Here is a 22,080-nt window from a genome sequence, read left to right on the forward strand (position 1 = left end):
AATCCACGGTAATCCATTGCATATTATTTAACAAATAAACTTTAAATTAAAGTGCAAATTTTCCTTAAAATCGAGTGTCCTCTATTTTACTATTTTATAATTCTCCCCCCCTCTAAAATCTACTGTAGGGTAGAAAAATTTAAAAAAATTCAGAATGGTAATAAATATATGAAATTTACAAGGAAAATTAAGAGCGGCTAAGATTGCTAGAGAATTATCAGTAGTTTAAGAGCAAATAGCAGCCTAAGGTATAAAATTATACCTGAACTTGGAAGATTTCTTACACAATGCGATTTCGTACGACTTTGAAATTTTTATGGTTAGGTTAGTTTTAAATAATAATTTCACTCTTCAGTACAATATGGAGAATAAACCAAAAATTTACATAAAAATACGGCTCAGTATTGTCAGTTTGACAGCGGAAATGTCACACCACACATATCTGACCAGTGTTGCCACTTTAGCCAATTTTTAGCTAAATCTAGCCACATTTATGAAATAGCTACAAAAAAAAAACTTTCTAGCTACTTACAACAAGTAAGTTACCACTGTTTCAATCAATTTAATTTGTAATGAAAGACGTACTTTCTTACACTTCCTACGTAATTCCTGAGAATATCCCTCAAGAAATAAATAGGAAAAACTAAAAATATTTTTTTTTCCAGTAATCTGCTGTCAGTCCGAACAAAGGACTATGAACAGATGTGCTGTTCCAGTTACTCGCGTTTCAGTGTGCCCTCCAGCGAGGCGCAATCACGCATACAAGACAATACATAGAAACTAGAAGCGTGTATTCAGTTCTTGGATGGTATGTCTTTTGAGCTGCCTCTGATAGTCAACTATTGTTAGCTGCCAGGCCAGGACGTTCGGATGGTATTCAAGTCGCGTTTGATACGTCTTAGCTGTCGTGCTTATTTCCTCCTTTATTGTAGGTATGTGTTAAAGTCTATGGTTTTTGTGTCGTAGCAACGGTTTTTCGTTTGTAGACAGTGTCACTTAATGAAAATATAGTCTTACAGAATGCACTGATTTACAGAGTTTTCTTTAATATAGGAGGCAGAGTTCATCCGATTAGTTATACATTAATGGTATGCTTAGATGCTGATGTATCTCTTTGTTTGTTGTGTACCATGGCTCATTAGCAATTGATCTCAGGATCGTGTTCTGCAAACGCTGCAGGGTCATTATGTTGGATTCGCTGGCGCTGCCCCAAAGCTCAATGCCATACATCCACACTGGCTTGAGAGTGGCCTTATAAATAAGAAGTTTATTGTCTATAGACATATACAGCTTCGAGTTTCTTCCGAGAATCTAATGTAGGGCTCTGTGTTTGAGAGCCATTTCATCCGTTTTAGCTTCGATGTGTGTCTTCCAGGTCAGTCGTCTGTCCAGATGAATGCCAAGGTATCTCACATGATCGTCATGTGGTAGAGTTGTGTTGCCCAGTTTTACTAGCGGGCAGTTGCCTTGTCTGAGTGAGAATGTCACTTGCACAGATTTGCTAACGGTTGCTGTTATCCTCCATTTATCAAGCCATTCCTGTATCAACTCTAAGCCCCTCTGGAGCATAGTCGATGCAATGTCTGCGTTTGCGTGACTCGCAAACTTGCTTACTTGTATTGCAGTGTCATCTGCATAGGTTGCAGTGACAACTCCAGGGCGTCTGGGAGATCCGCTGTGTACAGGTTATACAGAACAGGGCCCAAACCAGATCCTTGAGGCACCCCGGCTTTAATTGGCAGGTGGCCTCTAGGTTGGCAACGCCATCCAGTTGAATAAAAAAAATTGGATACAACTTGGATGTAGCATCAACCTCCTTTACAAAGAACATCCTATCCGCAAGATACGATTTAAGGAGTAAATAAAACGGATGCGGTAAATAAAATAAATATCTTTACTTCATAACATTTAGGATTCCATTAAAATCGTTACTAGGAATTGTTCATTACAGCTACGTGTTAGTGCATTAAATAATTTATAAATACAAAGTTTTAAAACACTATAAAATAATAATGAGCACAATATTTAACAATGAAATCAAAATTCATAGTTAAATAAAAAATAATAATTTTAATCATGTAATGGTTTAACATGTCAAATTTAAAATAAATTGGACTAGAATAAGAATAAGATGTCATAAATGGCTACTTTTTATTCATACAAATAATGAACACTAAGAAACCCGAAAAAAAATAAGAAGCCATTTACGGAAATTTATTATGTAAGATTTGTTATGTAAGAGAAAGAAATTAAAAATTTAAGACATATCCCATGTTGCCTTTTTTTTTGTTTACCCATTTTTGGCGACTGCTAACAGATTTTTTTTTTCGAAACTAGCTACTTTTTACCATATTATGTTTAGCTACTTTTTCTTTGGGCAAGGTGGCAACACTATATGTATCTGACTGACGTTTTACTTTTACTACTATGTGTTCACACGTGCGGATCTATGATCAAACCTAAAATCAACAACGATACCGTTTAAAATTTGTGTTGACCTAGGAAGGAAGAAACTATTTTGTCTGCAATATGACCCGATTTGCCCGTGCAAAGGGCTCAAAGGCTTCGAACGAAAGAACCCCTGAAGACAGTACGCCATGGGAGGTGATGAAGGAACAACTTCTGCAGTCCAAAAAGGAAAAGGACGAGGCTGGCAAAAGAAAAGAGGTTGCTTATTAAATGTTACAATTATTATATGAATAATGTTTCAGATATCATAATTTTTATTTAAGTAATTGAGTTTGATAGACCAGAATGGAGCAAGATAGGATAGTCCTTTGCCCAGCAGTAGGGCACAAAAAAGGCTCATAAAAAAATAGGCTTATCTCGATTATTAGCTGTATCACCATTCATGTTAATTTTATTTATTTACTTGAAATCCTTTATTATTTTCAGGCAGAAAATCAGCGCATTGAAAACTATGAAAATTTTCTAAAGGAACATAAAGTGTCTAAGCGTAAAGCAACTTGGTGTGACTTTCCTGAAGAGCAACCAAAGAAAAGGCTTCTGCCCCTAAAACAGCCTACAAAAAACAATCAAAGTGTAACACAAGTGTCAAATAGCACTGTTGAAACAAATGTAGCTTCACAAGCTGACACAGCCAACAAGACCAAGAAGAAAAAAAAGAAGAAAAATGTGGCAGTGGCAGCCATCACACCTGATCCAGTACATACCGGCGTAACAATAGATGCTGGAGAAGTATCCCAACCAGAAAAGAAAAAAAAGAATAAGAACAAGAAAAAACTTAACACCAATGGAAGTACTCAACAACCAGACATTGCACCAGAATCAAATGATATACCAATGGTTGCATCAGGAGAAAAAATACCACAAAGTGGAAAGAAACAAAAGAAGAAAAATAAAAAGAAGCAGCAGTTAACTAGCAGTGGTAATGCTCCACAAGATAATGTGCCAGCTTCTAATATGGTTAAGTCACCCAGTCAGAATCAACAAAATGGGAATAGCAAAGGTGCTTCAGACAGTAATATTGCCTTAAAGAAGAAACAAAGAAATGGAAAACCTGTCAGAAGGAAAGAGATAAATGACAATAGTTTTCAACTTATAATCAATGGCAAAGAAGTTGAACTGGTGAGATTTGAAGGGTTCCCTATTATGAAGAAGGATGCTGAACGTCTTACTGAACTAAGGAAGAGCATGATGCAGAAAGGGATACCCAAAAGCGAAGTACAGAGGAATATGAAGTTAGAGAGGAGGAGGGCAGAGAAAGCTCTAGCTAGAGTGAAGAGGGATGTGTGTTATAACTGCAGGAAAGGCGGTCACAATCTCTCAGACTGTCCAGAACTTAAGTCTAAGATACCAGGAGTGCAGGCAGCTGATGGGGTTTGCTTCAAATGTGGATCTACAGAACACAGGCAGTTTGAATGCAAAGTCCAGCGTGACAAGGAGTTCCGATTTGCTACATGCTTCATTTGTAGGGAATCGGTGAGTTTTTTTAATGTTATATTTGACGATGCCCTACACTATGTTTTCCTGTCCGTGGTCTCCATTCAAGGCCTCATCTGCTCCACCATTCATCGGTCCTGCTACAGATGTGGCCAGCACAATGCCATTTCAGTGAACTAATTCATCAGTGAAGTAATGTCGGTGACTTTTGTTCTTTGTCGGATAATGTGATATCAGATTTTTCAGGCGGGAAAATGTAGTGTAGGGCATCCTGAGGCACGTTGGACAGATGACCAAGACACTTATAACCTTAATACAATATAACATGTCTCCGTGTGAGTCATCCCATAGTCTATCTCAATCTTTCTCTCACACATAACCTTAACTTCTGATCGAAAATACAGACTGAAACATATGTAGATGCACAGGCACTAATCGAACCCAGGTCCTCAGCATTCCATGCTGCAAGCTATACCCCTACACCACCACTGGACTTAACTTCTGATTCAAATTTTGTTGAATTTCAGGGTCATATAGCAAGGCAGTGCCCAGACAACCCCAAGGGATTATATCCAAATGGAGGTAGCTGCAAACTCTGTGGTGATGTCACACATCTGAGGAAAGATTGTCCTACTGTAAGTATTAAAACCTTTAACTGCTTACACAGGTTAGGGTTAAAAACACTTAATTCATAAACCAATGGATGGTAGTTTTGTTTCCAACCAGATAGCCCAGTTGTTAGAAACCTGACAATGAAGCTTGAGGTTTAGGGTTTGATCCTTGGTCAGGGCAGATTATTATGTATAAAAATATGAATGTTTGTTTTCAAGTCTTGGGTGTTTATGTATTTAATTTAAGTATAATTAAATATTACTTAATACCCATAACACAAGTTTTGCCTACTTTGAAGCTAGGTTAATTGGTGTCAAGTGTCCCATAATATTTATATAGATGTTATGGGCAGCCAGGCTTTTTTTAAGGGAGGTTAAAATAATGTATTTCTGTAACTTAACCAGGACATTAGTTTAATCAAAAAATTAATTGCCAGCAATGTACAGCAAAGTAAATTGACAAGTAATAATCAAAGACGAATCAAAGTATCTGTCGGCTGTCATCCACATTTATTACTTGTCAATTTACTTTGCTGTACATTGCTGGCAATTATAATTTTGTTACAAAGTTTACAAAGTCTGAATTTTAGTTTATTAATTATTATTATTATTCATAATGCACAGGCAGCTTATAGCTGATGCGTGCATATCATTGTTCACTTGTGTAATTGTCTTCAAAGTACTTATCAAGTCTGTTTTTTAAAAGAATTCACTGAAGGTGCACTGATCACATAAATGAATGTCATGGCTAATTTACAGAAATAAGTTTGCTACTTTAACCTCCCTTAAAAAAAGCCTGGCTGCTAGTAACATACTGTATTTTGACACAACCTAATTTTGGGTTAGCTCTTAAGTTGTTAGCGGGTGGGGCTTTCAAGTATTTCAACCACTGCTTCCCGTTTGTTACGGAAATCTAAGGATGATATCCATGGAGTACCTAAAACCAATTGCAATTCTGCAAACACACCACACCACATGTGGTGGTAGTGATTAAGGTTTTTAGGTGACAGTTTTGTCAATTTTCATAACACACGGGAAATGCTGGTTAAACCACTTCAGAGCCCCGCCCTAGCCCTTGTGTCCTTTGCGGGGGTGACACTCCTTCCCGGCCTGGATAATCATCATCATCATTCAGCCTATATACGTCCCACTGTTGGGCACAGGCCTCCTCTCAGAACAAGAGGGCTTGGGCCATAGTTCCCACGCGGGCCCAGTGCGGATTGGGAACCTCACACACACCATTGAATTGCTTCGCAGGTTTGTGCAGGTTTCCTCACGATGTTTTCCTTCACCGCAAAGCTCGTTGTAAATTTCAAATGTAACTCCGCACATGAATTTCGAAAAACTCAGAGGTGCGAGCCGGGGTTTGAACCCACGACCCTCTGCTTGTCTGCTTGCTGCTGCTGCCTGGATAATACTGGAACGAAAATATCGACCCTGTTTTTCGTGTACTCGCCCATAGAAGCTTATGTCAGTTTCTATGGGCGTGTACACGAAAAACAGGGTCGGTATTATCCGGGCCAAGAAAGAGTGTCACCCCTTTTGGGACACCCATAACTCATTTTTTTTCTAACTTTCAGACTCAAGGTCAAAGGGAGGAGACCTCAGTCAAACTGGATACCTTGCAGAGTGCTGATAACATAGAAGATATTGGGCAGGGCGTAGTAAGCAATGCTAATAATGCAGACTCTGCAAAGAAGCAACCTAAAAAGATACGATTTTAGTTTATGATTTCAAATTTGTGTATATTATGGATTTAAAATAAAAAAACGATGGGTTAATTTAAAAATGTTATTCTTCTTCAATTATTACGGAAACATGTTTACTATACTTACCTCACTTTTCATCTACTTTACATATTATTTTATTGAAATTTAAGATTTAAAAAAAAAATGTATATATATTTTATGTATTTGATTTGATACCCCTGGTGTTGCAGATGTTTTTGGGCGGTGGTGATCTCTTACCATCCACCACTCTCTCTTACCACTTGCTCGTTTTCCATCCAGTTGAATAAGAAAAATATAATTTACTAGCTTTTGCCCGCGACTTCGTCCGCGTGGAATAGTAACTTTGGGAAGTATTTAATTTATTTAGGATACATTCTGCCAATAATAGCACATAGAAACTTCTACGGTTTACTGAAAATAACCATTTTTGTTCTTCCATCCATCCATGTTCTTTAGTAAAACATAAATATTTTGCGGGTAGCCACATTTTAGCAAAACGACGTGTATTCTACCCTGCCAGCACAAAAGGACTAATTCTTCATAGTGAACTCTTGGCACCTTAGGTACGTCCTTTATTGTAAGTTAGGAGGATATGATTATAATTAAGACGGCATTTTAGCTACACATAGTTCCGATGAATATACTTATAGTAAATTTGTTTGGAATTCCGTAAGAACTTTCATCCCCATAATATTTTCAAGTAAATAGGTCGTATTTGAAAAGCGCCGGAACAAATGTTTTTTAGGGTTCCGTTCTTCAAGAGGAAAACATTGAACTCTTATAGGATTTGCTGTCCGTCCGTCCGTCTGTCTGTCAAGACCCTTTATGCGGACCCTTTAGCGGAGTATCGGTATCGAGTTGAAATGAAAACCCTAAACTCAGGTCAATAGTCCCGAAAGCTGTGAAAAAATCAAACTTCTAAGTCAAGGCAATCAAAAGCTACAGTCATTAAAAAGGTGTTTTCATACAAATCGCCTTAACAGAAAAAGTTATAGCGCACTGCCGGCTGTCCTAGATACTTGGAATTTTGCATAAAGGTAGCTCTTATAGCACAATAAATAAGAAAAATCTGAAAATCATATTTTTTCATGATGATCTCACATTGCGTACATTTTTCTTATGAGCTTCGAAGCCTCTGCTATCACTGCATCATAACCCTCTGCTAACATCCCCTCGCAGTTAGTTTTCAAATGATGGCATTTTTTAATTTTTTTTTGTTACCTATTCATCATCATCAATCATCATCACCACAATCACCATCATCATCACTAATCATCATAATCAGCACCACTCATCACCATCACCATCAATCAGCTCCACAGCCTAAGCAGCGTCCGCTACGCTCTGCTCCACTGCCTCCGCTCCGCTGCCTCCTCTCCACAGCCTCCGCTCCGCCAGCCTCCGCTCCGCCAGCCTCCGCTCTGTCAGCCTCCGCTCCGCCAGCCTCCGCTCCGCTAGCCTCTGCTCCGCCAGCCTCCGCTCCGTTCAGCAGCGTCAGCTCCGCTCCGCTACCTCCCCTCTACTTGACTGCTTCTGCTGCAGCCTGCATTGTCTCCGCTCCATCCGTTGCCTCCGCTCCACTCCGTTGCCTCGCTGCCTCTGCTCCGATGCCTCCGCTCTGTTCTCTCCGCTCCGCTCCACTGCCTCCGCTCCGCTCAGCAGCGTCAGCTCCGCTCCGCTACCTCCGCTCTACTTGACTGCCTCCGCTGCAGCCTGCATTGTCTCCGCTCCATCCGTTGCCTTCGCTCCACTCCGTTGCCTCGCTGCCTCCGCTCCGATGCCTCCGCTACGTTGTCTCCGCTCCGCTCCACTGCCTCCGCTCTGCTCCGCCAGCCTCCGCTCCGCCAACCTCCGCTCCGCCAGCCTTCGCTCCGCCAGCCTCCGCTCCGCTCAGCAGCGTCAGCTCCACTCCGCTGCCTCCGCTCTACTTCACTGCCTCCGCTGTAGCCTACATTGTCTCCGCTCCATTCGTTGCCTCCGCTCCACTCCGTTGCCTCCCTGTCTACGCCCCGATCCGGTCCGGTCCGAACAAATATCGATGTACCTATCTCTTATCACGTGCCCAAATGCCAAGTTTCATAAAGAACCATCGATTTATCTTCGACTATGATGATCTTCCATATAAACTTTCATCACCTATTTCACCCCCTCACAGGATGAATTTAAAAAAACGCGCGAACAAATATCTATTTATCTCTTATCACGTGCCGAAATGGCAAGTTTAATAAAGATTCATAGATTTATCTTCGATAATGACGACCTTCCATATAAACTTTCATCCCCTATTCCATCCCCTCACAGGTCGTAACTGCCTAAATGCCAAGTTTCATGGTTTTATCTTCGACAGCGACGAACTTCCACCATATAAACTTTCATCCCCTATTTCAACCCCTTAAAGCCTCTTTTTCGTGATAAAAGATAGCCTATGTTCTTTCCCAAGATTCTATCTCTGTACCAAATTTCATCAAAATCGGTTCAGCGGTTTAGGCGTGAAAGTGTAACAGACAGACAGACAGTCAGACAGACAGACAGACAGACAGGGTTACTTTCGCATTTAAGTATAATATTAGTATGGATTAATTGCCTAAATGCCAAATTTCATGGTTTTATCTTCGACAGCGACGAACTTCCACCATATAAACTTTCATCCCCTATTTCAACCCCTTAAAGCCTCTTTTTCGCGATAAAAGATAGCCTATGTTCTTTCCCAAGGTCTATTCTATCTCTGTACCAAATTTCATCAAAATCCGTTCAGCGGTTTAGGCGTGAAAGCGTAACAGACAGACAGACAGACAGACAGAGTTACTTTCGCATTTATAATATTAGTATGGAAGTATGGATTTACTTAAAAAAGAAAGTTGCCGATACATGACTTCTACCCTGTTTGACTTATGGGTGTCAAACGTGGGTGCTCAGCAATATAAACAAAAACAAGGTACAGTAAAGGTATGCCACAGGGGTATTGAATTCAGAGATGTATGTTAGGCAAAAAATAAAAGATAAAGTTCCTAACTCAATTATACGCAAAAATACAAAGGTTTAGGGACGCTTTAGAACACGGACAAAAATTAAAATGGAAATGAATGGCCAACACAAAATGGACTAAAATTGCCACTGGCGAAAGGCCCAAAAAGCAAACGTATGAAAGGGAGACCGACGGAACGATGGGCAGATGAGATTGCGAGAGTCGCCGGAAAGGAATGGAGACAAGACGCAGAAGATAGAGATAAATGGAAAGAACTGGAGGAGGCTTTCACCCTATAAGGGGTCCTTAAAACTATACTTTACTTATACAAATGTATAAATAAATTTACGATCAAATTATTTATGGTAAGCATGGATTATTTTATTATTTGAATTTGTAATGAGATTATTTACGATAGATATTTAGCTAATTTAATTGATTATAGGTAAAGAATAAAGCATGAAATTTAATGTAATCATTGATATTATTGTAACATTCTGTTTATTGTATTGGCAATTCAAATTATAATGTTAAATCTATTGGAATGAATATGCATGTATTATTTTTAGTTAGAGCAACGCGGGCTTCCTACGGAAGGGAGTAGCCATTCGCCGCGTTCCCCTCTGTCAAAGTACAAGCCCAACTGGGCATTCGAATTTTATAAAACAAGGCGTGCTCGGATTTCAAACTAGACCGAATCGAGTCGCGCTAGTGAACGCAGCAGTGCTAAAAATGCCAAATTGTTCAGTTTTCTCCTGTAAAAGAGATCTGGGACATCAAGCTTGCAAAAAGATGGTGTTATATTTCACATGTAAGTAAATCGAAGTTATCGTATTATTACTATTAAATACATTTAACCAACAAAGTCGTACATTATTCTTACAAATTTCGGATCGGTCAAGCGATAAATCCGCCTTATCGCCGATGAACAACTTAGTGATATTACTGTGTACACGAATTATTAGTGTATTGGTGGATTATTTATGTGTTAACGTCGTCATTACAGTCAGGTGGCAGTTTTGTTTTTGCATGTAAGTGTGCGGAACTGCACTTGTGTGCACATTTACCCCCCGCAACAAACGCCAGAACTATTTTAAAGGTAATTTACCGCTAAGGCTACTCCCTTCCGGTAGGAAGCACGCGTTGTTCTAAGGTTTTAAGGAATAATAAAAGGCTTTTTATTATTATATTATATTTATATAGTAATACATCCAAAGGGTACCTATGTTACCCTATTATTAAGGCTTCACTGTTACAGTATCCAAAAAACGGGTGCATAATCTTGGTGCATAATTTTTGAAAGTCATAATTTTTTTCCCGTCAAAACAGTAAACTTTCAGAAAATTTTAAATGGTCATCTTGTGGAACACTATATAGGTCAGGGTTGGTTTGTTTTATAACATTTCTGAACAGTTTATGTATTCTGAGCTTTTTTTATGACAAACAATATATTATGACAAACATTATATTATAACTTTCAACAATTATGCGAGCCGATATGGACCCCTAAAAAACAACAAGTGCACTACAAAGAGTCAAGGCTAGCCTGGAGTTGTTCCAAGGACTGTTGCGCTATCTGGCCCGTGATTCCTTCGGGGCTCTGAGGGTCCTCTCGCGACAAGATCTTTGAGGCCTCCGCCAGACAAGCGATGGGTTCTTGGAGTCGCTCTTTCAGTTTCTCTTGTGTGATGAGACCTGCGCTGAACTCGCTGCGAGCAAGGAACATGAGAGGTGCGTGTAGTTCGTATAGCATCATACCTGCAACAGACAACGTCATTATTTTCTCAAAAAAATCCGCAAAAGTTGTCATTATTCTTACCATAATATAATATAATACAAAAAAAATGTTATAAGATCGCTGGCTCGCTAGCTCGACAATAATGTCGCATACAAATTGTATTATTGTCGAGTCTCAAACTTTAAAAAAAGTTAAAACGGCCATGGAAATGTTGGCACAACAAAACAGCCAACCTCAATGGCCGGTATCATTATTATGTTGGAACTCCGGACTTTTTTATTGGGTCTGAAACACCTTGTGATGTTTTCGATGATGTTTTTTTTATGAAAAAAGGCGGGAAAGCATAAAAAGAGTTATTGGAATAAAATTAAATGTCAAAATATATTTTGAGAAAAAGTTTATTCTAATTTAGGATTCTTCACCATTTTTGAGAAAGCTTTATTTAGTCTCGGCTGGAACAGCAATTGCTGGCTTCGTATAAGTTAATTAAACTGACGAGCTTGCTTTTACTCATACCTACTCACCCGGCAATTGCCTACTTTCATGCCACGACAATAATCTACTATAACGCGCCAACTCGGCCTTCCGCTCCAGCAGCAGGTCGGGCAGCTCGTCGATGCCGTAGCCCGCCACGCGCCCGTAAGCTGCGCCAGCGCATAATGACCGTTATAACGACTCGCCTCGCATCCTGGTGTCTCCCGGCGCGACGGCGTCCAGCGCAGCCAGCACGAGGCGCGCCAGCTCAGCCTTCCGCTCCAGCAGCAGGTCGGGCAGCTCGTCGATGCCGTAGCCCGCCACGCGCCCGTACAGCTGCGCCAGCGCCAGTTTCAGGGAAAGCAGGAGGGCGTGTCGCGGGTGGAACACGGACTTGTACTGGGAAAGGTGAAGACAAATTGAAAAAAGAAAGTAACGCCTAAGAAGTTCAAAATGCACTGTGTTTAGCCTGGGAAGGCAGCATTTGGCCCAAATCAGCCTAACTCCCATAATCCTGTGGCGGTTCCCCTTGTTTACGCATATTTTTTTATGTCATAATCTGTTTACGCATATCCAATATAAGCCTAATGGGCTTTATGCATAATTTGCGAATTCCGGATATTGTTTAGGCAGAACATGACGTACGTATAATTTAGTTACGTAAAGTAAATTTCGGCAAGTTTAGTTAGACAGACAGACAGACATAGCGGTCAAACTTATAACACCCCTCTTTTTACGCCGGGGGTTAAAAAACGGAAGATTACCTTTTTAAGGGTGGCCTCCCTGGTCTCTATGGCCTGCGCGCCGGGCTCCAACGCGTCCAGCTGGTCCACCTCGGCCTGCACGACGGCCAGCAGCTTGCGCATCGCCGCGCTGCTCGTCTTAAAGCCGCAGTTTTTGTCCGTGCACTGCCAGGCTGCCTCGCTGTCTGTGCACCGAAAACACGGGTTAACATTAACACCTTCCCTGAACTGGGTAAAAACAATTTGCTCACCCGCGACCTTATGATAGCTACGTACCTACTCCTGCGCTATATGCAACAAATGTACGAACATCTCCTCAACCTCCACACTGTAAGAACACACACAAATCACACAAACCCAACTATTACCATCACATTACACTGATTCGTTTCGAACTCAATCAGAGCTCATCCTTAAACACAACCGTTCACTTGCTACCAGATGTTACGTTACGCACTTCCCTCTGGAACATCTGGTAGCATTCAATCAGTCAGTAAACACGCGTCGTATGGCATGGCATTTAATGTGTGACATTTTCCATTCATATGAAAAAATATTATTATTTAGTGTTAAATGTCAAAACGGCTGTCGATGGGTCCTGCAGCAGAGACCACGATAAATGCGAACTTTTCCAATATTAAAATCGATGTAAAACCATCTGTACAATTTGTAGTGAAGTTTACCCAATGGATTAGTCGCGAGTATGACCCCGTTGTCGCACTTGCTGCATTTGAGGGTGCTGAGATGCGAGCCGAGCTCCGTGGGGTCGGCGCAGCGCGGGCAGTCGCACCAGAAGAACTTGGACTCCAACAGGAAGTCGCGCCGCGTCAGCGTCGGGGACAGCACGTGCGTGTAGCAGAGGTGGAGGGGCTGGCCTGCTTTGATGGAGGTTGCTGCTCGCACTTGCACTCTAAACAAAAAGTACCAAACATAATTGTGAAACCTCGTCGGGCCTAATTGATAAAAAATAAAAACAGCGGATGTTTACTTACTATTGCTGGACTAGTTAAGTTCTACCACCATCAGTGTAGACACCTTAGGTGATGTCTGAAACCTGTCACGGCTGAGGTTACGAAGCTTCCTCTTGTTAGTGCTTGTTATCGAACCAGTAGCACGGTACGGAGAACAGATAGCCTTTGGAACCGAAAAGTTCTCAAATGGAGACCGCAGATCGGCAAGCGCAGTGTATGCCGTCTACCAACGAAATGGACGGATGACCTGGTTAAAGCCGCAGGTTCACGGAGGATGCAGGCTGCAAGCAACTAGAGGTCTATGGGAGGCCTATGTCCAACAGTGGAAGTCCGACGGCCGATATATGGCATATGATCATGAGCAAGTATAAGGCAATCCGTAGTTCCTCCTTGTGATACCTACTGATAAATCAAGTAAGTTGCTTTGAACATGAAACTACTGATGATACTACTGATGACATGATATTGTAACGGATAACCCCCCCCCCCCCCGTGTTCCTGTAAGATTGAATCTATCTAACAAAATCATGCCTCATGCGACTTGCTCAGGTAGTTAGTATCCGTAGGTAGGTAACGTGTCAGGTTGACTCACTGATAGTCATCCTGCAGTATTGTGTGGACAATGTTGGGCACGCAGCTGTGGGCGGCGATCGCGAGTCGCGGGTACACGGCCCGGATACTGAACCCGCCGCGCGAAGGGATCTCTACCGCGTTCACCTGAAACCGCCCGCAATGGTCCAGTACAAGATAATACACTATGCAATGTATGTGTCAGGCTTGTAATTTTGAGGAAACAGAATTGCGTGCCAGGGAACCCATCCACAATCAATTTCACGTAGTTTATTTGCCAGATGTAATGAACATCTTAATGGCGATAAGGTTGTACCCTCGTACGTGATTCAGTTTCTCCGACTGGTGGTACTTCGCTTAATCTCACGCAGCAAGTGAGACTTCTTTGGTCACATTGATGCCTGACTGGAGTAAGTAGTACTCGTAGATTTGTAGAACGTAGATCTTACTCTGTTCTTGACCTTCTAGTATAACCTTCAATAAGTTCAGTAGGGTCGGAAAGATAATTGCGGGTTGGTCATTATAAAGCGGTTTTTTTAAATCTGAATTGTAAGGAGGATTAATACTTAATAGGTAGTTTCTTACCTCTAGGATTCCACAGACCTGCTGCACTAGCTCTTTGTCAAAGCGGTCACCGAGGCGGCAGTGCTCCAAGAGAAATGTCACCACGTTCACCTAATCAAAGAAGGCAACTAAGTTTCTTGATGAAAATTAAGTGAAATCCAACTCGATTGGTCATATAGGCGCGCTTGCATTGGGTCCATATATAGGCGTATATTTGCCGGGTAGGCCGTGCCCACCCCAGTATGGTCCAGTGCCCACCCAAGGTTGTTTGGGCTACCAATTCAAAATTCTATAATACTTACTGATATCTTCACACAAAAATCATGCAAGTCAGGGGCAGGCCTCCCCTGAAAAATAACCCTAGATAGATACCCCAATGATTGGGTCAGTTCCGGGAGGCAGAGATGGTTTGCACCGCAGAGCGCGCCGCCAGCCCCAGAGCATGCATGCATGCATGCCTATATATATGATGGTTAGTTATAGCTAGCTCACTAACCATTCGAGGTGGACTTCACTTAATTTTCAACTAAAAATAAATACTTATATTTAGGTGAATCTGTAATTTGGAGTTTCGAGCCGAAAGCAGCAAGCACCTAGATATGTGTAACAAATTGAATGAGTCCCGGATTTAGCTAGCCTATCTCCAACAGTGGTCGTCTGACGGCTGATTATGATGCTGACTGACCTGGTCGGCGGTCCAGGTGGGTCGCGCTTGCCGCTCGGTTGTATGCGTCTCCATGGGCGCCAGCTCGGAGGCCCAGCGCTCTGGGTTGCTCTCCTTGGCTAACAGCAACCTGCAAAAAATTATAGGAGTTGGAAATTATCAGTGACGTAAGCATGCTGTTATATTTGAGCGTGCGGTAGGTTCTTTCGGGCAAGACGCAGTGTTGCCACGTGTTCGGTATTCTACCGAACCGTTCGGTATTTTAGTACTGTGTTCGGTGTTCGGTATAACAAAAATACCGAAGTATGGGCGGTTCGGTATTTTTTTAACTGATAATTTTTTCTCCCTAATAAACGATTCAACTGTCAGTTTTTACGCAATCGGCAATTGCTGTTGCCGCTTCGTGCATGTTGGAAGCTAAAAGTAAATAGCAGCCTATAAGGTATAAAATATAAAATACACCTATATTGACTAGGAAGATTTAGTACCTACACAATACGAAATCCTTAGAAAAATATTACTTACTTATTTTTATTTCTTACTTTTAATTTGATAAAACTGAGGTGTTTCAGATTACATTCGGTATACAGACAGTTTGAGTCCCGCGGGGAAGGAAATTAAGTTTTTATCCTGGTAAATTGCATAAGTAGTTCCCGCGGGATAGCGAGAAACGAAATTTACGCGGATGGAGAATAAATAAAATTTAGAAAAATTTGGGACCCCAATTTCTTTTTTGCACTAGGGTACCGGGTTACCAGTGGCTGTAAGTCTGACCTGAGTGGAGTGATGCAGTCGAGCTGCGGCGCGCTGGCGGTCCAGTCGTCGGGTGGCTGGAAGCGCACGCGCGCCCTTGCGAACACGGCGCACTCGGCCGCGTGCGCCGGCGCCGCCGCGCACTCCGCGCCGCATGCCGGCCAGCCGCAGCGGGCGCACAGCGACTCCGCCACGGGGCAGTAGCAGCCCAGGCAGAGGGGCGGGCTGTCTGCAAATACATGACAATACTTTTCACAAACCTTTTTGATGATTGTACGCAACCCTAAAAACAATTGCTTCTACAACCCTAAAGAATCGTTTCGTCTTTCACCGGATATTAGTCCCACGTTCCGGATCTGCTATAGGATCTCCTTGTTGATAGAAAGAAATGCGACACAGGTAGCGATACAGCCAGACGATACGTGAGTAATTCGGTTTTAATTGGGTATGTCAATCATTGACGTAGTTTTCAGTTGAGTTGATTTTGAGAACTTAACTTTAACTCAGGAATAACCAGTAACAGTTATCAATAGATAGAACTTTAGGAGTGGCAGGAATATTGCATTAGGTAGTTAGTATAAATATAAAACTATTTCGCGACGCATCCCTACTTAATAAAATATAATTAACAATATTGGAGTATCAAACTCGTCCTTTTTTACCTGGTTTGGGGCCGTAAGCGAAAGGTTTGTCCGTAAATATCAATTCTCCGCTTTCTATATCCTTATTCGCCGTTAAATACCGGCCGTACTTATCGTTGCGAGCCACGTCGTACGAACACACGTCCTGCGCCATGGTAATTAGTAAAAACTAGTTAAAAGTTAAATTCACAGCGCGCGAAGTTTATTTCGCGAGAATGCTTACAATGCCGACAGATCCCAGCAGACTGGTCTGATGAAGAGTTCATAACATATGTACCCGATTGGTTGGCTATAATAAGCCACCATCGACCATTCGAGATTCGTCGGGAACTCGGTCGCTCCGGATTGCGTTTATTTACGTTTGTTATTTTGATTATGCTTTTGTTTTCGATGCTAGCTTTAGGTAACATTTTACGAGTCACAGACAGATCAGAGTGAAGGAGCGTGATTTCTACCCAGTCCAATTTTTATTCCATTTTCCTATTACCTAACTATTCGCATACTAGGCCTTATACGGTATAGGTACCCGGTAGGTCATTTCAAGAATTGTAAATCAATGATGCTTCGAAAACTAGGTCGGTCTATCCACCTATTGTATAAGACCCCCGGATAACGGAGCTACGAAGTATTTGTGACTTCTACGATGTATTTAACTGTTGACTGTTGTTATTTTTAAAGGAAACGTTTTAGTTTAGAAGAGTTATGAAATTTATGATGCCTATTTATTGTAGTTGTTAAGGCCAATTTTAAGGAAAGTTAATTCAAAACTTTCATCTTGCTGCTTACGAAGTTACCCTAAATTTAATAAAAAAAAAAACAACGTAGCCTAATAGATTCCCTGTATTAATTTTGAAAATCTATATTGATTTTCTTGTCATTTACATAATTGTCATAAAAAATTACAACCGTAGATATACAATTTATTTAATGCATTTTCTTTAATATGTCAATTTTGGAGTATTTATATAGCTTGGTAGACACTAATAATGTATTTGTATTTTGGGGATTTCCAAAAGTTGCCGCACTTACATACGAAAAGAAACCATGTTTGCGGAATGTAAGTATCTTGTCGCACTAAATTTCTATTTTTTTAAATATTACCGAGTAACGTAGGCTCTGTAAAATACAGTAGATATACTGAAAAATATCCGCTTGGTAAAGTCTCTACTTTCAAACTTTCGATAAAACTACCCAAAAGATTCGTCCTTCACACTGTCTGAAGGAAAACATGCAATGACCGAAGCTGCTTGCCAAAAATCTTTTTTTTCCATCGCCTTTAACGTACTTTGCCAAGAACAAAATTTCGGAATGTTACGTTACGGGTGGGGCTCCCATGTATCTAACTATTTGTAGTTTATGTTGTACATGATAAATAAATAAAAAATAAATAAATATCATGGGACAATTCACACCAATTGACCTAGTCCCAAAGTAAGCTTAGCAAAGCTTGTGTTATGGGTACTAAGCAACGGATAAATATAATTATATAGATAGATACATACTTAAATACATATTAAACACCCAAGACCCGAGAACAAACATTCGTATTTTTCATACAAATATCTGCCCCGACACGGGAATCGAACCCGGGACCTCAAGCTTCGTAGTCAGGTTCTCTAACCACTAGGCCATCTGGTCGTCTAAATATGATGAGTAGATGAAGTAGGCAACATACAAGGTTTTAATTAAATAACAAAACCAGAAAGTAGTTTCGTCAGAATCGAGAGTAGAATCGATTACACTATGTTTTAAATTAGGTTGTGTTTGTGTTTTTAAATCCCTTTTTTATTGTGCCCGGTCTAAAAGTTACGACTGCAACAGGCGCCAATTAAATGTTTTAGCAAAGTTGCATACTATTTTTTATTTTAATAATTTGATACTGGCCGGTTTGCTGTCACTGTGTATTTTTCTGTTTTTCTTCTAAAAACGTCAAAGCGCAACCGACAAATACTAATTATGAGTGTAGAGTTAGAAATGAAGTAGAATTACTGAATTAGCAAAATCACAGAATAACTAATAGTACTGCCGGCAAAACACACGAATATCTTTTAAAATAATGAAGGTATTAAAAAATAAATGCAATCGACTAACTTAAAATGAAAAATATAATTTTTGGGGTGTCTGAGGTTTTCTTATTTAAGTAGTAGGAATGGCCCGAACATTCGTTTTATATTCGGTATTTGGCATATTCGGCAGGTTTACCGAATATTCGTATTCGGCTAAATCACCGAATGTTCGGCAAGGTGGCAAAACTCTTTTTACTGTATGAGCCATGTATGAGATGGGTGTTAAATATGTTATTTTTATGAGGTACATTGAGGCTTTATGTTTTTGTTGACACTGTAGCTTTATTTCCAATAACAGCAGATAAAACTGGCCAAGAGCGTGTCGGACACGCCCGAAATAGGGTTCCGTAGCCATTACGAAAACATTAAGTAATATTTTTCCAAGGATTTCGTATTTTATACGGAATCTATAGTAGTTTAGGTATATTTTATACCTTAGGCTGCTATTTAATCTTAATCTACTAATAATTCTCAAGTAAACTTAGCCGTTATAGTTTTCCTTGAAAGTTTGATATATTTACTACCACCCTGAATTTTTTCAAATTTTTCCACCCACCGGTTTAGATTTTACAGGGGGGGGGGGAGGACGCTCGATTTTAATGAAAATTTGCACTTTAGTTGAATATTTCGCAAAAAAATCACTGAATCGAAAAATCGTCATAGCAAACCTCTAATGGTTTTAAAATACTTATCCAACGATACCCCACACTATAGGGTTGGACGAGAAAAAAAAAATCACCTCCACTTTACGTCTATGGGAGGTACCCTAAAAAAAATGTATTTATCTATTTTTTATTGTACCATTTTGTCGGCATAGTTTACATATATATATCCGTGCAAAACAACAGCTTTCTAGCATTGATAGTCCCTGAGCAAAGCCGCGGACGGACAGACAGACAGACAGACATGGCGAAACTATAAGGGTTCCGTTTTTGCCATTTTGGCTCCGGAACCCTAAATAAAATGATTATTAATTAAAAACAAAATATAAAGTACCTAGCTGTTTTGAGATTTAATGAAGCAAGTTTTTTTGTTTAAGTCAAGAGTTGCATGATTAAATATTTCAACAAAAATTAATCATAATTCTAGTTTCTACTTAGGAATCAATTATGCCGAATGTTCGTATTTGGTGAAACCCATGGTCGGTCCATCTCTATTATTTAGAGTAACCGCTTTGCCTGCGACTTCGCCGGGATTAAGCCGTAGGATGGTAGGGAATAGGGAACTAAATCATTATATACAGTCAAGGGCAAAGATATCGACACGGCCAAAGTTACAAAAATATGTATACACGACTCTATGCACTTAACATTAAGACCGTGTATACATATTTTTGCAACTTTTGGCCGTGTCGATATCTTTGCCCTTGACTGTACTACTCCGTTCTGCGTAAGATACTACTATAAACTGAGAATGTCGCTTATAACATTCTCTAGGCTCGACACAGATTGGATGTTAATATTAAGGGTCTGCATCGGATTTTGATGTGTACCCCAGGTACAGCCACCAGGATTAATATCTGCCACAGCAGAGCTTGCAAAAATATATGACACGTCCTTCTTGGCCCTAGAAATAGAGTCGTATCAGATATTTATGCACGCTTGCTGTGTCAGATATTGGTGCTGCTGACTGTACCTATTGGTGCGTCAAGACTAATGGTATTTTCGTTGAACATTTCCTATTTTGGAAATAAAAGGGGCAGGTAACGTAGCATAGCCCAATTGGGTCACTAGATGGTATGTAAGAGATTACAGCCGTCCATATACATACATCCGTAACAAGGGAGGATTGCGTTCACTGCAAGCCCGATTATGACGAATTGATGACCTGGAAAAGCTCTGTGGTTAATAAGAAAGTAAGGATGTTTCATACCCTGTTCAGGATGGATCGTTGAGTGAGATGACGATTTGCTTGGACGATGATGGACAACGGGTGCCGTGTCCCGGCGACGACAGCCGTGACAGCGATGATGGTGGGGAAAGCGCATCCTGGAGCGTAAGTTTTTAACAAGTAAAAAAGTTTTAGTACTTATCACAAATCACGAAAAAGTGTACCTGCTGTCCATGGGCAATTTAAATAATGCAAACTTGACTGTAACTGCTGACAAATAATTATCATGTAGCAGCCTAACCTTATCTAAAAAGAATAAATTAAGAAAACCGGAGAAAAAAAAATTTTTAATCCCTGTAATGAATGCACAAATAAATCTTTTGTAGCTGCACTAGATATCTCTCTATATATACTGTAGTCTTTGCTAGATACCTATATTCTATTCATAATAGCGCGCCAATTTTATTAACTTTTTTAAGTTATGCTTACTTGTAAAAATTCATTAAAAATAATTGTAATTAAATTTAAAATATTATTTGTTTATGTAACTGTGCAATTATTTTAATAAATTGTTATTAAAAGTTTAATTAAACGTGTGCACTGACTTATACTTGTGACGTTGACGTCAAACTGCAGCAGTGTCGTTATAGAACTTTTTGTTAATAACCTACTTTTACTACAATATTTTTTTTCAACTATGACTTACTAATCTTTCATGATAATTATTTTCAAGATTTTTTTTAGCATTATTTATTGTGATAATGCATTAAAATCGGGAAAAATATATAAAAAGAAACTGTGAAGAACACATTTTCCGGCGTGAAATAGTATGACAGCGCGCTCTGTCGATAATTTCAGTAACCTTAAATTTGTCTTGTGGTGCGGTGCAGGAGGTTCCTCTTTATTCGGCAATTTTTATTGCCTGATTTCACGTTTTCTATTCCCATTTGTGACTAAATTAAAACCGCAGTGAGTATTATTTTACAAAGAATTCAATATTATATCTTAAGTTTGTTCCTGGGTGCTAAGGAAATAGAATATATAGTTTAGGTTAAAATATTCACTTTCAGCCGGTTTTAATGGAGAAGTATCGACGTCACCCTAAGAATATTCTGAATTATTTTAATAGATTTCTATTTCCGTCTCTTTAATCCATATGATTTTGGTGTTAAATACCGATTTCGTCTTTTAAATTTTGTCATGATTTGTGATGCTGCGATTGAATGATTCGAGGGATCGGAAACGTCAGTAGAGGTTCAACGACGCATGTGATTTCCACCTCGATGCAAGTTTCGGCACCACTATGAAGGTCAAGGCCGAAAGGTGTGTCTCGCAGGAGCATTAACATGGATGTTCAGAATACTGCAACATTTTACGCTGAAACCCTTCATTACCTGAGTGTTATGTAATACTAATACTGAACGCGGATTGTAAATAGTTTGCAAAGTCGAGCCCGACCCTGACACAGCTGGCACTGATTGTTAAATTTGTGACTTATCCCTTGTGCTAGTTATTATCAGCTCTAAATCTTAAGGTCATGTGACAGATTAGGCTCTTAATTTGTTCTTTTAATTAAGTGATGTTTTTAAAATTAACAGTACTGTAACTGATTCTTTCAGAGTTTGGTCCTTAACATCCTTTACTTTACAGATGGCGGCTGAAGCTGGCTCCTCCCCTCCCCCATACTATGCCGATCTTGGCAAGAAGGCCAATGATGTGTTCGGCAAGGGCTACCACTTTGGTGTGTTCAAACTTGACCTGAAGACTAAGAGTGAATCTGGAGTAGAATTCACCAGCGGAATCACCTCCAACCAGGAGAGTGGAAAGGTACGAGAATCATATGTCATAATTTACATA

General features: G+C 40.2%; 3 protein-coding genes across 3 annotated transcripts in view; 2 read left to right on the forward strand and 1 right to left on the reverse strand.

Moving 5' to 3' along the window:
• Nucleotides 1–2,383: 2,383 nt before the first annotated feature.
• On the forward strand, nucleotides 2,384–6,303 carry LOC141436770 (uncharacterized). The gene is made up of 4 exons (XM_074099808.1): nucleotides 2,384–2,667; nucleotides 2,896–3,942; nucleotides 4,431–4,538; nucleotides 6,095–6,303. Exons 1-4 carry the CDS (start codon nucleotides 2,530–2,532, stop codon nucleotides 6,236–6,238), a joined length of 1,437 nt encoding a protein of 478 aa, XP_073955909.1. The 5' UTR covers nucleotides 2,384–2,529; the 3' UTR covers nucleotides 6,239–6,303.
• A 4,102-nt stretch (nucleotides 6,304–10,405) lies between these two features.
• LOC141436809 (SET domain-containing protein SmydA-8-like) lies at nucleotides 10,406–16,592 on the reverse strand. The gene is made up of 9 exons (XM_074099871.1): nucleotides 16,349–16,592; nucleotides 15,708–15,915; nucleotides 14,955–15,063; nucleotides 14,291–14,380; nucleotides 13,728–13,852; nucleotides 12,848–13,074; nucleotides 12,186–12,349; nucleotides 11,628–11,820; nucleotides 10,406–10,967 (listed from the first exon to the last, which is right to left on the reverse strand). Exons 1-9 carry the CDS (start codon nucleotides 16,479–16,481, stop codon nucleotides 10,735–10,737), a joined length of 1,482 nt encoding a protein of 493 aa, XP_073955972.1. The 5' UTR covers nucleotides 16,482–16,592; the 3' UTR covers nucleotides 10,406–10,734.
• A 4,487-nt stretch (nucleotides 16,593–21,079) lies between these two features.
• LOC141437143 (voltage-dependent anion-selective channel-like) overlaps nucleotides 21,080–22,080 on the forward strand; it is a 3,839-nt gene continuing 2,838 nt past the window's right edge. Inside the window, exons 1-2 of the mRNA XM_074100404.1 lie at nucleotides 21,080–21,192; nucleotides 21,874–22,065. Coding sequence (XP_073956505.1) covers nucleotides 21,874–22,065 — 192 coding nt within the window. The 5' untranslated portion in view covers nucleotides 21,080–21,192. The remainder of the gene's footprint in view (nucleotides 21,193–21,873; nucleotides 22,066–22,080) is intronic.

The sequence above is a fragment of the Choristoneura fumiferana genome, chromosome 17 (assembly GCF_025370935.1).
Source record: "Choristoneura fumiferana chromosome 17, NRCan_CFum_1, whole genome shotgun sequence".
Classification (NCBI taxonomy): domain Eukaryota; kingdom Metazoa; phylum Arthropoda; class Insecta; order Lepidoptera; family Tortricidae; genus Choristoneura; species Choristoneura fumiferana.

What these genes read in the sequence shown, in the direction of transcription:
- LOC141436809 (XM_074099871.1), bottom strand. Translation starts at nt 16,481, where the DNA reads ATGGCGCAGGACGTGTGTTCGTACGACGTGGCTCGCAACGATAAGTAC. An exon ending in GACTGCATCACTCCACTCAG is followed by an intron (nt 15,064 to 15,707) that starts GTCAGACTTACA and finishes AATTTTTTGCAG; the next exon opens with GTTGCTGTTAGCCAAGGAGA. An exon ending in ACTCGCGACTAATCCATTGG is followed by an intron (nt 12,350 to 12,847) that starts GTAAACTTCACT and finishes TTCGGTGCACAG; the next exon opens with ACAGCGAGGCAGCCTGGCAG.
- LOC141436770 (XM_074099808.1), top strand. Translation starts at nt 2,530, where the DNA reads ATGACCCGATTTGCCCGTGCAAAGGGCTCAAAGGCTTCGAACGAAAGA. An exon ending in GCTTCATTTGTAGGGAATCG is followed by an intron (nt 3,943 to 4,430) that starts GTGAGTTTTTTT and finishes GTTGAATTTCAG; the next exon opens with GGTCATATAGCAAGGCAGTG. An exon ending in TGAGGAAAGATTGTCCTACT is followed by an intron (nt 4,539 to 6,094) that starts GTAAGTATTAAA and finishes TCTAACTTTCAG; the next exon opens with ACTCAAGGTCAAAGGGAGGA.